At 64.5% G+C, this 15,767-nt stretch overlaps 2 protein-coding genes across 4 annotated transcripts; one reads left to right on the top strand and one right to left on the bottom strand.

The window, feature by feature from the left end:
• GPR153 (G protein-coupled receptor 153) lies at positions 1-10,537 on the top strand. Of its 2 annotated transcripts, none has more exons than XM_023258020.2 (6): positions 1-204; positions 4,194-4,661; positions 5,102-5,531; positions 7,015-7,207; positions 7,570-7,754; positions 7,915-10,537. In XM_023258020.2, exons 2-6 carry the CDS (start codon positions 4,306-4,308, stop codon positions 8,578-8,580), a joined length of 1,830 nt encoding a protein of 609 aa, XP_023113788.1. In that variant the 5' UTR covers positions 1-204; positions 4,194-4,305; the 3' UTR covers positions 8,581-10,537. The 2 variants fall into 2 exon arrangements, with proteins under 2 accessions (XP_023113788.1, XP_011282775.2); XM_011284473.4 differs by lacking the exon at positions 1-204 and adding an exon at positions 3,219-4,102.
• Positions 10,538-11,972: 1,435 nt separating this feature from the next.
• Positions 11,973-13,969, bottom strand: HES3 (hes family bHLH transcription factor 3). 2 transcript variants are annotated; one of them, XM_023258021.2, is made up of 5 exons: positions 13,817-13,969; positions 13,396-13,471; positions 13,193-13,288; positions 13,010-13,091; positions 11,973-12,631 (listed from the first exon to the last, which is right to left on the bottom strand). In XM_023258021.2, exons 2-5 carry the CDS (start codon positions 13,453-13,455, stop codon positions 12,258-12,260), a joined length of 612 nt encoding a protein of 203 aa, XP_023113789.1. In that variant the 5' UTR covers positions 13,456-13,471; positions 13,817-13,969; the 3' UTR covers positions 11,973-12,257. The 2 variants fall into 2 exon arrangements, with proteins under 2 accessions (XP_023113789.1, XP_023113790.1); XM_023258022.2 differs by lacking the exon at positions 13,396-13,471.
• Between the last annotated feature and the right edge of the window lie 1,798 nt (positions 13,970-15,767).

The following is a 15,767-nucleotide window of genomic DNA, read 5'->3' as shown; positions in this document are numbered from 1 at the left end:
GCGCTAGGGGAGGGAGGGGCGGCGGGCCGAGCGGAACGCGCGGGCCCCGGGCGGCGCCGCCAGGATGCCCCGGCCCGCGGGCCGCTCCGCCGCCAGCCACCCCCGCGGCCCCCGGCGGCCCGCGCTCGGCCCGGGAGCGCGTGAGCCTCAGCCAGAGCCGGAGGCGGGAGCAGCGAGCAGGAGCCCCGGGCGCCCGAACGCAGGGTGAGCGCCGCCGCCCGGGCCCGGGGACGGCCGGGTGGGAGGACCCTGGGCATGAGCCCCCCCCCCCCCGGCGGGAGAGCTCTGGGCGGGGAGGGTCTGCCTGATGCCTGTTGGTCTCACGGTCTGTCCGCGGGGCGGCGGGCATCGCTGAGGGCCATGCACCGCCCCCCCCCAACTTGGGGACCTTCGGGGTAACTTCCCAGGGGCCGCTTCTTCCTTCGTCCCGCCTCCCCGCCCCTCCCCCCCCCCCCCCCCCCCCCGCCTCCCGGCGGCAGCCGCTTGCTGGGAGCGGTGATGGCCAGTCTAGGGGTACTGGGCCCACCCCTGCCCAGCGTAATCCGTGGGGACGGCTGGTTCCCGGGCCGTAGCTCGGACGCGCCCTCGGGCTTGGGTAGGGCCGGGGGTTCCGCTTGGGACCGGCAGGCTGGGGCGCGCCGGGCCGGGCGGGAGTATCGAAGCGCCGAGAGGCAGGAACCGCTCGCTGGGTTGGGGGGCGGGCGGCTGGGGGGGGGGCGTGCCGGAGATGCGGAGGCTCCGCGCTGAGAGCCCCGCCCTGGGCGGCAGCGGGGCCGGGGGTCGCGGGCAGTTGGGCGGCAGCGCGGGCGGGGCTGAGGCCCGCGCGAGCCGGTCGGGTGCAGCGGGAGCCCGGGGAATCCTTTCAAGTTCTGGGTTCTCTTTGTTGCGCAATAGAGCCCTGGGGCCACGAGGCTTCATTGGCCCGGGACCGTGACGTCACGCCGGGGCCCCGCCCGCAGACCCTGCGGAGGGAGTCTTCTGGGCCGGCGGGGTCCCGGGCGGGTCACACCTGCGACGGGCTGTGGGGGGGAGGGGAGGAAGGAGGGGTTCCAGGATCTGAGGGAGGCAGGAAGCCCCAACCTGAAATGCTGGGGGGGACGCTCTGAGTGTGCCTCGGAAGAAACTTCCCAGCAGGGGGCGGCGACACCTGGGTGCGGACCGCACTAACTGGAGCCCAGCCTGGGGTCTGGCCCTCAGTGTCCGCTGCTCCCTGTGAAGAATGAACAGCAGGCGTGTGATCAGTGGGTCTTTGGTCATCAGCCTGGAGGAAGGGGTCTCCCAGTTCGTACACTGTTAAGGCCCCTCTCACTGTGAATTTGGAGACCTTGGAAATGCACTCCCCACCTCCACCCCAGTGACATTTCTCCCCTGTCCCCAGGACCACCACTCTCAGGAATCCTGGGCTGCAAACCCAGCCCTCATACTTCCTCCCTGTGTTGCTCCGGCTTCTGAGCCTCAGTGTTCCCATCTGCAGTGTGGGAAGAGTAGGACCCATCCTGCAGGGACAGAGGGTTGAAAGGCAGCCTCTTTTCAAGGACCAAAAATGCCTGTTTCTGCTAGGGTTCAGGTTTGGGTTTGGGCTTGGGTTTGAGAGGCCAGGATTTAGCTGCCAGCCAAGGCGGGGCGGGGGGGGGTTGGGTCTTGATTCAGGCACATGATAGCTTGGGGCTAATGTTTTAACCCCTGTCTTTGTTTGACTACCTTTAAAATGGGGATGCTGTTGGTATTTATTACGCAAAATCTCTGGGGGTGCTAACCAGGAGTGTGCCTGTTCGCGGGAAGATGCTTCCTCCCTCTCCAGGCAAGGCACGTTCTGCCCACAGAACTAGAGCCTTTCCCTGCAGTGAGAGACGGTTAGGCCAGACAAGGGGAAGGCCTGGCACCGTGAAAGGTTGTGCCAACCTGTGGCACCTTCCTCACCACCCTGCCCCAGTGATCCACAGGGCCCAGGGTTACAGGGGTCGGACAGAGCCTGTGGGGCATCTGAGGGAAGGCCTCCCAATATGACAGCCAGGGAGACCCAACGTGGGTGGAAATAGATGCTGGCCCACCAGGTGCGTGCTGAATCCAGCTTCCTACTTGACAATGTAAAGATCACTGGTTGTCTGTGGTCTCTGGCCCCCCAGCGGCGCCCACACCCTGCCTGCTCTGGACCCCTCGGTACACCCTGTGCCCTCCTCACCCCAAAGCCGGGCTGTCCCAGGTTCCGGTTGGGGTGACTGTGTCTACCCACACAGGTCTAAGGCTTACCCACACCTCCAAGCTCAGGGTCTTGGCCCTTAAGGGACAGCCGAGCTCAGTGAGCGTTCTACCTGGTAAGCATCTATCGAATGCTCACTGTGTGCTTGGCTGCATTCCTTGGCATAGTGTATCTACTGTCCGAGGTAGGTACTGTCGTGTCCAGCTTACAGATGAGAAAAATGAGGCTCAACTGAGTCAAGTAATTGGCTGGAGAGCTAGAGGCAGAGTCTAACAGCTGTTTACCCCACCCCACGTGGCCTCATGCATGCTGATATCAAAGAGCTTTGCTGGACACTGGAATGGCTGGCTGGTGGGGGGTCCGACGGGGCCACCCCGTCTCCCACACTGGGTCTGGGGTGGGGAAGAGGAGGAAGCTCTGTACGCAGAAGCCTGATGTTTGGGAGGGAATTTCCCTGGCCCCAGAACTTCCCCAACCCCGTAGGAGGCCTTTAGGAGCGCTGGTATGGTCGAGGACAGTCTCCTCCCCTGGGTCACGGGTCTGGGCAGGCCCACAGCAGGGGCGGATAAGATGCATCCCTCAGAGGTCCCTCGGTGTCCAGGGGGCTCAGGCCACAGATAGACCAAAAGAACCCCGGACAAGACAGGAAAGGGCCGAGTGGTATTGCCTACCCTGACCTGAGGGCCAGGGGCCTGCAGTGTCCTGCCCATCCCAAGCTGGAAATAGTCCCCGGGGGATGGCATGGCTGTGTCCGGTACAGCAGCTGCTCAAAAGTGCTGGGGGCAAGAGAATTGCAACCGGTAAGATTAAACAGGCGCTTGAGTAAGAAGGGCCAAGTATAGGCAGAGGACAGAGTAGGCTTTCACCTAGCATTGTACTTCTCCTCATGGTGCCTGCTCCAGGCTATGGCCACATTGTCCTGTTGTCCCGGCCTCATATCAGAGGGACCAGCCAGTGCTCCGCTCGAGGAAGTAGCTTAGGGCTGCCAGGCTTGGAAGGAGGAGGGAGAGACTCTGCCTGGCAGGATGGAGGGCCTCTCCAACATGTGCGTTCTGCCCAGCTTCCTGTGTCCCTGGCTCGTGGCTGTCGGCTGTCAGCCGTTCCTCGTTGGGGTCAAGGTCTGGTCCCTGGGCTGTCTACAGACCCATGCTGTCCGAGGCATCCATAGCATAATACTGATCGCCTCCCCAGAGCACCACCGTGTGCAAGACCTGGTCCCAGAGCATGAATGTGACCACCACCCAGAGCGCCCACTGGGTGTGAGACCCGGCCCAGGGCTTTAGAGATGCGGCGGCTGTCCGCCCCAGCCTCACCCTGGAGGAATCATCATCGCCCCGTTCCAGAGGACATGGGGGCAGGAGCCTTGCTCAAGCCACACAGCTGGTAGGCTGGAGCTTAGTTTGCACCCCTGGCCTGCGGTAGTGCGGGGGGCTGACCCAGGCAAAGCAGGCTGCCCGTTCCCAAGCTGGCCATGGAAGTGGTCGCCAGATCACCCCTGCTGCGCAGGGAGCTTCAGGGGGCTCACCCTCTAAGGCATGCCCTCATTTGGCCAAACGAAGCGGGACTGATTAAGATAAGGGCCCCTGATGTGCGCCCTTATGGGCCCTTGTGATGTGTGTGGGACGCATCGTGTGGGCTGTGTGAGGGTTGGGGACATTTATGGTGAGTGCTGGTTCCTGGGCAGGGCCAGGGCACCAGGGGACAAGAGCGCCCAGCCGGGATGAACGCAGCTGTCCTGGAAGCAAACCCAGACCCAGACCTTGGCCAGGAGCAGGTGGAAGGGAGGGTGTTTGCACTTTATTGGGCACCCCTGGCCGTGTCCCCTGGGTGCCAGGGACATGGGCTGGAGGCCTCGGAGTAGAGAAGAGGCAAAGCAGCCCAGCTCAAGCCAGGACCGTACAGGTAATGGTGCATCAGGAGACCCCTCCATCCCCCACTCTAAGGAGCCAGAGGGACAGTCCCCGCGCACTCATCGGCTTCTCCCCCACTGCAGATGCTCGCGGTCCCTGGTGTCTCCGAGCCACCACGTGTGAGGGCCGCTGCTCCCAGCTGAGGCCTGGACCCGAGGAGGATGTCTCAGCTGCCGGCCGGCGCCCGTCTGCACCATGAGTGATGAGCGGCGGCTGCCTGGCAGTGCGGTGGGCTGGCTGGCATGCGGAGGCCTCTCCCTGCTGGCCAATGCCTGGGGCATCCTGAGTGTGGGTGCCAAGCAGAAGAAGTGGAAGCCGCTGGAGTTTCTGCTGTGCACGCTCGCGGCCACCCACATGCTCAACGTCGCGGTGCCCATCACCACGTACGCCGTGGTGCAGCTGCGGCGGCAGCGCCCCGACTACGAGTGGAACGAGGGCCTCTGCAAGGTCTTTGTCTCCACCTTCTACACCCTCACCCTGGCCACCTGCTTCTCCGTCACCTCCCTCTCCTACCACCGCATGTGGATGGTCCGCTGGCCGGTCAACTACCGGTGAGCTCTCGGGCGTGTGCACGTGTGCACTTCCGGACCTGGCGTTGATAGAGGGGGGCTTGTGGGCAGTGCATAGAGGCCCGAGGGGCGTCTATACCCACAAACGGCCCCAGGGTGCTGACGACCCCCCCCCAGCTGTGGTGCCACACCTGTGTTGCACTGGGGGCAGACAGGGAGGCTCCGGAGGGGCTGTTCTGGGCCCCGGCTGGCATGCACGTGTAGCTGTGCCTGGGGGTACACGGTATCCAGTACAGAAATGCTTGGTGGGGGGACGTGTGACAACACACGAGGATCCCCCGTGCAAGGGACAAGGCCCCACTTTGCCGACTGTCATGACTGTGATGTACTGGGGGGGCCGGGGTGGTCGGGGATCCTCTGCGGTCGGGGCTCCGGGAAGACCCGGTGAGTGACACCTCGCTCCTGTCCCTACTCTGTGTCAGGCTGAGCAACGCCAAGAAACAGGCAGTGCATACGGTCATGGGCATCTGGATGGTGTCCTTCATCCTGTCAGCCCTGCCTGCCGTCGGCTGGCACGACACGACTGAGCGCTTCTACACCCACGGCTGCCGCTTCATCGTGGCAGAGATCGGCCTGGGCTTCGGCGTCTGTTTCCTGCTGTTGGTGGGCGGCAGTGTGGCCATGGGTGTGGTCTGCACAGCCATCGCCCTCTTCCAGACACTGGCTGTGCAGGTGGGGCCGCGGGCCGGCCGCCGCGCCTTCACCGTGCCCACCATCGTGGTGGAGGACGCCCAGGGCAAGCGCCGCTCCTCCATCGACGGCTCTGAGCCCGCCAAAACCTCGCTGCAGATCACGGGCCTGGTGGCCACCATCGTCATCATCTACGACTGCCTCATGGGCTTCCCCGTGCTGGTGGGTGAGACTGTCAGCTGGCGGGAGCCTGTCAGGGGGACTTGGGCTCCGGGACAGCCCTGGGGTCAGGCACGCTCCAGGCGTCAGGTGGTTGAATCCTCCCACCCAATCCGTGGCCGGTGGGGGGGGGGGGGGGGAGGCATTATCATCATCATCATCCCATTTTGCAAATTTGGAAACTGAGGTTCAGAGAGGTAAAATGACCCACCTAAAGTTAAGGCAGCTGTATTAGGACTTGAGCCCAAGTCAGATGACTACAGACCCCAGGATCTTTCTGGCACACTGTAGAGACATTTCTTACTAGAGTGAGGCCCATTCAAGCAGAGGATGTAGAACGTGGAGTAACATGACCACCTGACCCCAAGAATAAAGTCTGGATTCAACAGCCATGGCCTCGCACCCACAGGGCTCCAGCCCAGCCCCCTGAAGGGTCTGGAGTGGGACAGGAAGGGGTCTAGGGGCAAGGACCAGCCCGAGACTTTGTCCAAGCAGCTAGGCAGGGCTGTGTCCCTGGAGTCATGGCAGGACACTAGCTCCAGAAGGTGACAAGTGGGGCGGCAGCCTCATAGGGGACAAACTCAGGATGCAGTCCCAGGTAACCTGCGGGCCCACCCTCAGTGGGCCCGCTACCCCCTCCCCCAGGGGCTGGGTTCTCCTGTGTGCAGTGGGGCCCTACGTCTCCAGCCTGTGCTGATGGAGAGAAGGAGCGTGTGTAGAATTGCAGAGACACAAGGGGACAGCAGTGGAGGAAGAGCGTCCCCCCACCTTCCCTTCAGGGCATGGAAAGGGGTGCTGTTTGTGGAGCTCACTCCACGCTGCAGGCCTGGTATGGTGTCTGAGATCTTTACTTCACACTGTGGGGTGTTCTTGGCCCATTTCGTAGATGAAGAAACTGAGCCCCAGAGAGGTTCAGCACCCTTCCGAGGGTCACACAGCTCACATAGTGGAACCAGTGTGATGAGTGTATCATACCCACTCTGCTCTGATGGGGGACTAATTAAATGTCACTCTGGGTGGGGGAAGGAACTCTCCTGGGGGAGAGTTCCCTGCATCCACCACCATGCAGGGGAAGAGCGAGGAGGCCACTGGCCGCGGGGGAGTAAGGATGGCAAAAAAAGTCCCTGAACTGGGAAGCTTGGGACCTGGTTCTCCAAACCTCAGTTTCCTCTTCCCAAAAAGGGATTGGTAAAGCACACCCCCACCTCTCTCCTTGGGCAGTCATGAGGCCGACGTGAGGCAAGGCCTGCCCCGTGCTTCCTGGCGTCATGTGAAGGACCATCTGTGCACTCGGTGGGTTCTGGCCGTGCATCTGGGCAGCCAGTGGCTCTTGCCGGACACGGACTTCTACCCTCACACTCTGGCTCCTTCCGGCCCAAGAGCCCATAGCTGCGTCTGCTGCCTCCTCCTCCCGCACACGGGAGAAGTGAGGGGCGAGGGGGGAGGGGGGTCCTGCCAGGTGCCAGGCCGAGCCCTGTGCCCACAGGTGGTGAGCTTCAGCAGCCTTCGGGCGGACGCCTCGGCGCCCTGGATGGCGCTGTGTGTGCTGTGGTGCTCCGTGGCCCAGGCGCTCCTGCTGCCCGCGTTCCTCTGGGCCTGCGACCGTTACCGCGCCGACCTCAGGGCCGTCTGGGAGAAGTGCGTGGCCCTCATGGCTAACGACGAGGACTCGGACAATGGTGAGGATGACCTGGGAGAGGCCCCAGGGAGAAGGGGGCCTGGGCGAGGTCAGCAGGGTGACAGCTGTCAGGTGACCACCCCATGGCACTGAGGGGACCCCTTGCTCAAATGGCCTTGAACCCGTAAGGGACCTAAGTGTCTCCTGGGGTGTTCTCCTCTCAGGTGAGTCCCCCAGCCCCACAGCCAAAAGGTGGCAGAGCTAGGATTTGAACTCAGGACTCTGCCCTGTGTGCGTGTGTGCGTGTGTGTGTGTGTGTGTGTGTGTGTGTGTGTGTGTCTGAGTGTGTCTGAGGGTCCCTGGAACTCACTCTCCGATGCCCCCAGGTTTCCGTGGCCCCTAAGCTTTTGCCCCACCCTGCAGATACCAGCCTGGAGGGTGGCATCCCCCCGGACCTGGTGCTGGAGCACTCTCTCGACTACAGCTATCGAGGTGACTTTGTGGCCCTGGACAGGATGGCTAAGTATGAGCTCTCTGCCCTGGAGGGGGGCCTGCCCCAGTTCTACCCGCTGCGGCCCTTGCAGGAGGGCAAGACACAGTACCTGCAGGTAGGGCACCGGGCAGGGCCCGAGACCCCCAAAATGCGGGTGTGTGTGTGTGTGGGGGGGGAAAGTATCGTGATCTCCCCAAGGCCTTTCCTCTCTGAGCCGCGCGTCGGTCCCCATTTTCCAGGAGGGCAGCCCGGGTTAACCCCGCCCGTCCTGACAGGTCCCGCCCACGCGACGCTTCTCCCACGACGACGCCGAAGTGTGGGCCGCCGTCCCGCTGCCCGCCTTCCTGCCGCGCTGGGGCTCGGGCGAGGACCTGGCCGCCCTGGTGCTGCCCTCTGGGTCTGACCGGCGCCGCGGCAGCCTGCTGGCCTTCGCGGAGGACGCGCCCCCGTTCCGCCCGCGCCGCCGCTCGGCCGAGAGCCTGCTGTCGCTGCGCCCCCCCGCCCCCGACGGCGGCCCGCGCCGCGCCCGCGACTCGCCCCCCGGCAGCCCGCGCCTCCGCCCCGGGCCCGGCGCCCGCTCCGCCTCGGCCTCGCTGCTGCCCGACGCCTTCGCGCTGACCGCCTTCGAGAGCGAGCCGCAGGCCCTGCGCCGCCCGCCCGCCCCGCAGGGGCCCCTCCTCGACGGCGCCCAGCCCGGCGAAGACGCGGCGCCCCCTGGCGGCGGCGGCGCGCAGCGGAGCCCCGGGCCGCGCCCGGCCGTGCACGCGCGCGCGGGGCCCCTGCGGACCGGCCTGAGCGCGTCGTGGGGCGAGCCCGGGGGCCTGCGCGCGGCGGGGGGCGGCGGCGGCGGCGGCGGCAGCACCAGCAGCTTCCTGAGCTCGCCCTCCGAGTCCTCGGGCTACGTCACGCTGCACTCGGACTCGCTGGGCTCCGCGTCCTAGGGTCTACCGGCGCCTCCCCACGCGCGCCCGGCGGGCCGGGCCGCCCGCAGGGACCAAAGCACCAAAGATGCCGCGCTGACCCAGGCCGGGCTCCGGGCAGCGCCACGCGGGGCCCGCCGACGGCGCCTGGCCGTGGGCCAGCTCTCCCTGCGTGACTGAGCCGCGGGCATTTCCTGGAGTGACGGCGGCTGCCCTGGACGACCGCCGGGCACGGACCAGCTGCTGGGTACCACATCTCGGGGCAGAGCGAGCCTGGCTTGGGTAAAGGCCCTGATGCACCTCGCGCAGCCCCGGGGCAGCTGGGTTGGGGGGATGGGGGTGGCGGCCGGGAGCCCAGGGACAGGGCCACCACTAGACAGAGCAAAGCCCAGCCCTGCAGGAGCCACCGGGCTACACCCTACTTTCCACTTTGCACTGTAACTGTCTCACCCCCGTGGGGGGCAGGGTACAGAGGGTCTCTAAGCACAGGGGTCTTCAAAGCCCAAACAAGCTCTCTGAGCAGGTGTTCCTGCTGACCAGTTCTGCCTCGGGTTTCCCCATCTGTTTTGAGCAGGTGACCATGTTAACTCTCAGGACTGTTGGGAGAAGTCTCCTGGTCCCTGTGCACTGGCTCCTCAATGGACAGGGTGTGAGAGCATCTAGGGCCCTCTGGGGCCCTTTGCAGGGCGTCAGTCTCCAGTGTGTGGCCCGGTGTGGCCTCTGCACCTGAGGCCTCCCACTCTCAGTGCCCCTGGCCCCCCAGGGACACACCCCAGCTAAAGCACAGCACTTTTCCTCCACCACCCACCTTGACCACTGTTAGTGTCCCCCCACCCTCATCACCCTGCCATCCCTGTCTCCCCACCAAGTCAGCCTGTGACTCCCATCATGAAAGTCATGGGTCCGTGATGGGAAAGAACTGAAGAAAGGGAAAAGGGGCTTCCTTATCCTGATGCCCCAGGAAAGGAATCCTGGCTTAGAGTCCTCCCAGGTTGTGGGCCTTAGGGTCCTCCCTCACCCGTGGACAGGGCTCTTGGCTTTGCCATGGGTCTTGGGGAAGGGCCTGCTGGGTATTCTTTGGAGAAAGACCCTAGGCTCAGGCTAAGGAGAAGCCCAGGAACAGCTGTGACCTTGAGCTGAAAGGACAAGGGCAAATGCAGAGGCTGTGTCATCCTGGCCCCTGCCTCCACACAATGGCCCATACACACAGCCCCAGCCCCAGCCCCTCCCCCAGCAGATTCCAGGGCCAGCACAGAGCCTGTCGGCCCTGTGTTCCCTCCTGCTCTGTCACCTGGGATTGCAACGCTGCCCCGGACCCTCTGGCGGTCAGGCCCATTTCCTCACCCCCCTGACAAGGTCTTGGCCCCAGAGGAGGCCCTGGGAGGGGCGAGGATAGGGGGCTACCTGGCTCCATCTATGCTTTGGAGGCCACTGGTCCTAGGCTGTGGGGTAACTGGGCAGGGAGGAGCCAGCCACAGGTGAGCAGGACAGAAAACCACAGTAGGGCCCCAGCCATGGGAGGGGCCACCTCTGGCCAATGCTGCTGTGCCTTCAAGGACCCACATGTCCAGTGGGGGCAGAGATCGTCAGCTAGCCACTGTGTCATCCCCCCACCCCACCCCTTGCTCAGGCCGGCCCACTTGTCACATTGGGTTTTTACTCTGTATTTCATATCCAATGGCAATACTTGCAGGGAGACATGATACCCCCAAATCCCTCCAGTTATGGTTTTTACAAAAATAAAAAGGAGGGAGGACCCCAGATGGAGGACCCTGGGGCCTGGGTCTCCCCCTCATACTTTGTGCAGCCGCCAGGCCTATTTGCTGCGTTGAGAAGCAGCTTGGCCCCAGGCTCACAGGGGAGGGAGCTCTGTCCTTATACCACCACCCACCCAGAGCCAGGAATCTGTTTGTAGTTTTTTGACGACTGAGCATTTCTCTTCTGTACAGAATACAATAAAAACTTCCTATGATTTGCACCTGGCATTCCTAGGGTGGTTTCATGGAAACACCTTTCCAGAATAGAGCAGCACTGCTAGCCAGCTGTCCCCAAGTGTCTCTCCCTCTGGGTCCAGAAGTCCTCCTAGTGCGCCATCCTTTGGGCCAGTGCCCCTTTTCTATGCCAGCGTTGCAGCCCCACCCAGGGAGCCAGGATGGCCTGGACCAGCGGCAGGACAGAGCAGCGGGGTGGGCACCACAGCGCTAATAGCAGGAGAAGCACTATGAGCGCAGTTGGCAGCCTCCACACCAGGAGTGGCTTCAGAGACGTTTAGCCTCTGTGAGGTCGGTTCGGGAGAGCAAGAAGGGCAGGGCCTGGGGGCGCCAGACCTATCGTGCCTGGTGGTGACCCGCTCCAGCCCGGGTACGAGTTTGGAGGCCGCTCCCTGGGTCCGCGGTATAAGGTCGCCACCTAGTGGCTGGCAGAAGGATTAGTGCGGCTGCTCCTGTCCCCCACTCGCCCCCAACGCAGCAGGAGGCCGAGACCCCAGGGGCCGCCCCCCGCCCCCGACCGCCACAGCCGAGACCCCCTCCCCGCCTGCGCTCCAGAGAGACTGATGGGCGGAGTGCGGGAGCCGGGCCGCTCTCTCCCCGCACTCTAACCAGAACGGGCTTAGCACACATAAGCAAAGCAGGGGTATCCCTAAATGGGAAATGTTTTATAGAAAGTCAGTATTTGTAGTTCAAAAGATGCACCCCAGTAGGCATCGTGGGAGAAGTTTGGACTTCCGTGGTCTCTTTGTACCCATCTCACAGGTTCGCCACTGTCTGTATTCTGAATTTCAAGCTGGAAATGCCAGGATCCCTCCCAGGGCTTGGCGCAGGATTCTCATCCCCCAGCCCCAGGCTGCCCCTCGAACACCGGGACCCCGGGGTAGGGTCGGAGCACAGCAATGACCTCGTTTTCGGAAGAATAAACAGGCGCAGAGCGCTCGGAGGGCTGTCGAGGGTCGCGGGTTCTGTGGCGGCAACAGAAGTCCGGCGGCGGGAACCCTCAGGAGCCGCGCGCTGCGGGGTGTGGGGCGACCCGAGCGGTGGGCGGAGCATCTGGCGGCAGGGCGGGCTGCTGAGCTGGGGCAGCTCGGGGCAGGTCTTCTGAGATGGGCGGGCCTCAGAGAGCGCGCCGGCCGGGTGGGCTGTGCTGCGTGCGGAGGGGGTGGGGACCCGTGGAAGCCGAGAAGCTCCAAGGTGGGGGTGGGCTGGGGGCCCCTCGCCGGCGGGGCGGGACCCGGCGAGCTTTGTGCCGGTGGGAACCGGGCGTCCTCGGCTGGCTGAATGGGCCGGGGCGGGGCAGCGATTCTCCTCGCTGCGAGGGGTCCGCTCTGCGCCGCTGCCGACGGCGACCTTCCCACAGCGGCGAGGCTGCGGGGCGGGGGCGGGGGCGGGGGCGGGCTGCCCGCCGGGGGCCCTGGGAAAGAGGAGCAGCCTGGGACATCCCCTCCCAGCCCCGCGAGAAGGTGGGACGAGGAGAGAGCGGGTCCAGCTTGAGTAGGTGGGGCTGGGGGGGGGGGCACAGGTCCCCCTCGAGGCTCCGTGTATTTCCTCGCGTTCGCGGGCACGCGGCACCCTCCCAGCCACCCCTGCCACGGGACCAAGACTTGGAAGACTGGGGTCCCGGCCATCACCGCAGGCGCGCTCTAAACAGTCTCTGCGTCCCGGGGCCAGAAGGGGGCCCCCTTGAGTCTGAGGCGGCGCCGGGACTCACCAGGGCCGCCAAACCCCCAGACCCGGCCCTGGGCTCTCGGCGCAGCGGCGAGGGGCCGGCTGCGGCCCCGGGACGCTGGAGGACGGGCCGGGGAGACCTCCAGGGAAGAGGAGCCGGGGTGGCTGGGACCTCGAGGCGCCGATGGCTGGAGCAGGGGCCCAAAGGGCGGGGACGCAGGAGCCAAGCGGCGCGGGCGCCTCCGGGCTCGGGCTGGCGCTGTCCATGGTGCTGCCACCTGCGCGCTCAAGCGCCAGGGGGCAGCGCAGGCCGCCGCCGCCGTCCTCTCCGCGCCCCAGAAGCTGGCTAACTCCCGGCAGACAGCTGCGGAAGCCAGACGGGAACTCGGCTCCGCTGGGGACCCGCCAGAGCCCTGGGGGGAGGGGAGCGGACAGGAGAAATGTGAAGGGGAGGGAAGAATAGGAGAGGGGAGGAGGAAAGGAGAGGTGTAGAGAGAGAAAAGGAGGGGAGAAATGTGGCGGGGAAGGGAGAGGAGGGGCTAGGCAACCTGAGTTTCTTTCCCAGGGTCCAGACCCTCGCTCACCCGGATTGCGACTGCACTAGACTGCAGGGTCTTCGCAGCCTCCTGCCTCCAGCAATCTGGGGCCCTCTCCTCACCCAGCTGCCTACTGCCCCGAGCTCTCTTCTCATCCATCCCTCCTTTATCTGGCCTTGTGATATCCACGGGTCTGACGCCACAAGTGTCCCCCCCCTCAGATCCTTGCCCTATCCCCTCCAGACTCCCTCCCACCTTGAGCCGAGTTCTGAAGGCTTTTCATGTACTTGACGCTCAGCTCCAGTATATCCGCCTTCTCCAACTTGCGTTTCCGGATCTGCAGATCCGTGGAAAGGGCTCTTAGCTGCACAGTCCGACTTGGAAGGGATGAGGTTGGGGATCGTATCACCCCCACCTCACCACATCCCCACGTCTCACCTGGTGGGAGTAGTGTTTTTCCAGCAACGACTTCAGCTGCTCCAGCGATACATTGATGCGTGCCCGTCGCTTCTTCTCCATCAGTGGCTTGGAGATCTGTAGAGGGGTGGCATTATAGGACAGGGCCAGGGTCCTCTTGCCCTTTGCCCCACCCCACCCCCGGCTTGGCAGGCCCACACCCTGAGCCCTTCAGGATCCCAGACCTTGCGGAAGCCGCCGGCTTGGCCACCGGAGCTGCCCTGGGTCCCAGGCTTAGTGCCCATGTTGTCGTATCTGCTCCTGTGGGAGGCAGTGCCGCCTTTATAGGGGCTCCTCGTTTACATGTCAATGAGGTGCTCCTGGACTCGAGGAACCCCGAGGGGGAGGAGATGAGAGAGGGATGCACTGGGAAATTCCCCACCTCTCTGTGCGACCCCCTCTCAAAGCCCAGGCTTCAGCCTTACCTCCAGGAACCCTCCTTTCTTCCAAGGGGCCCTCCTCTTCCCCTTTCTCAGTCTTTCCCATATCCCTTTCGTCCCCACTACTTCCCGAGTCTGGGGTCCCCTCCCATGCACATCCCTCCGTGCCCTGTTCTGTCCCAGTGTTTAGTGTCCCTAGGGACCGAGCCTCACTAGTCCCACTTACCTAGTGCTTGCCGTCCCTTGCCTCCAAGCATTCTGGGGGGCACCCACTGAGGAAGGTCCATGGGTCCAGCTGGTTCTGAGCCCCGCTAATGACTATGACAACACACCAGGCCTCCGTGTGTCTGATGAAGATGCGGAGGCAGGGAGGACCCGCCAGCAAGGCCTTTCTGCGGGTTTCACGGGTTTCACGCTCTGGCCACGCTGGCAACGCCACATTAGTCGTCCTAATGTTGGGACAATGCAGCGATTTTCTGCCTGTGTCTGCTCAAAGCCGGGCACAGGCTGGGCTTGAGGGGGCCACACAGCGACATGTGTCCCATTAAAGCGTGCAGCCCGCCCTCGGGGCCACAGCCAGTCTCCTCCTAGCTGGGGTCTTGGACTGGGAGCATTCCTGTGCTCAGGTGTGTGTCCTGACTCCAAGTGCCCTCTGGCCCTGTTAGGCCTCAGCCCACACTCTTCCAGCTGGGCTAGTTTCAGTCCTGAGTTTCCAGGCTGGACAACTCAGGCTCTGCCACTTGCCCTCACAGCCGGGGAGTTTATTCCCACCGGCCTTCTCTTGCTCCCAACAAATGAAAGGTGAGGGTGAGAAAGATCACTGGTCATATGGCGAGAGCATTGTTCTGTGCTCTTGGAGGTCTGGGACCCCCAAACACTGTTCATTATTCGGGCTGTGGTTGGAGACCCAGGGAGCTCAGTGGAAGAGACACCCACCCCAGGACCTGTTAGGCCCTACAGCAGGACTGCTGCAGTCCCGGGTTGGGCCCCAGGAGCAGGACTCCAGTAGCTGTGGCTGGCAGGACGATGTCCCTGGACTCATCTCCAGTTACCTCCCTGTCCTGGGTTCGCAGGGTCCCAGGTTCAAGGTTTATAAAATGGGGCTCCGAACAATGCTGGCTCCCACGGCTACTCGCGAGGGCAAGGAAGTAGCTTCGACGCAAAAGTTCTGCAGTTGAGCCCTGCGGCAGAGGAATAAACAAATCGGCCTTGGCGAGGGACCCAGCGCGAGGGGGAGGGGAGACTGTTGGGTCCCGGATGGGCCCCATGGCTCCCTGGAGAGGGGCTATCTTCTTCCCCCACACCCGCCCCTGCCCGGAGTATTGATGGGCCCTGCCTGGGGCAGAGGCTTCTCAGGCGCCTAGCAGCGTGGAGAATCGCGCTCCGCCCTCCTTTCAAGGCCCAGGCTGCGTCGGCCGGGGTTCCGAGGTGCTCTTCCGCCCCGGCCGCAGGACCCCGGGCCAGATCGGGCCGGGCCGGGCCCGGGGCGGGCGGCGGGGCCGAAGCCGGCCGGCCGGCGTTGGCACGCGCCGGGCAGCTTTGAAACACCGGGGGCTGAGCGGGCCCCACTGGCCTCCGTGCGCTCCCCCGGCTTGGGGCGGTGGCGGCTCGGTACAAAGGCGCCGCGGGCAGGCGGGCGGCGGGGCCGGGCACAAAGGGGGCAGCCGACTGTTAAGGGCATTGTGCCGGCCCCACAAAGCCCGCCCGCGCCCTCCCCCTCGGGGCCAAACTCCGGGCGCCCCGCTGCGCGCGGGCTTCCAGCGGCCGCACATCTGCACGGAAGCTGGGCGCGCGCCTCGCTCCGGCGGTCGCCCTCCGCCCCCGCCCCCGCTCTCAGCCGCGCGGGCTGCGGGGCAATTTGTCCTCTAATTATGATCCCTCCCCATAAACCGCCGCCCGCGCCTTTCAACTCGGGCGCATTAGCAAACCAATGGCCCTCGGCGCAGCCCTCGCGGCCCGCCCCCTCTCCAGAGTTAGGGCCGCCATAAAGGGGCCCGCGGCCCGCCCCTGCCCGCACCCTAGCATCCGCAGCTCCTGGGGCCGTCACTCCTCTCGAGCCCGAGCGGAAGGCTCCCGGTCGCGCTAGGTGGGGCCGCTCACGTGGGTGGCTTAGTGTGTTCTTAAGCAGTGGAAAATTGACCGCAAAATGAACTAATTCGCAATGTTCTGCTTTGGCT

Source organism: Felis catus, chromosome C1 (assembly GCF_018350175.1).
Source record: "Felis catus isolate Fca126 chromosome C1, F.catus_Fca126_mat1.0, whole genome shotgun sequence".
NCBI classification, from domain to species: domain Eukaryota; kingdom Metazoa; phylum Chordata; class Mammalia; order Carnivora; family Felidae; genus Felis; species Felis catus.
Note: the sequence above shows the minus strand (reverse complement) of the source record. Positions and strands in the feature narration are given on the sequence as shown.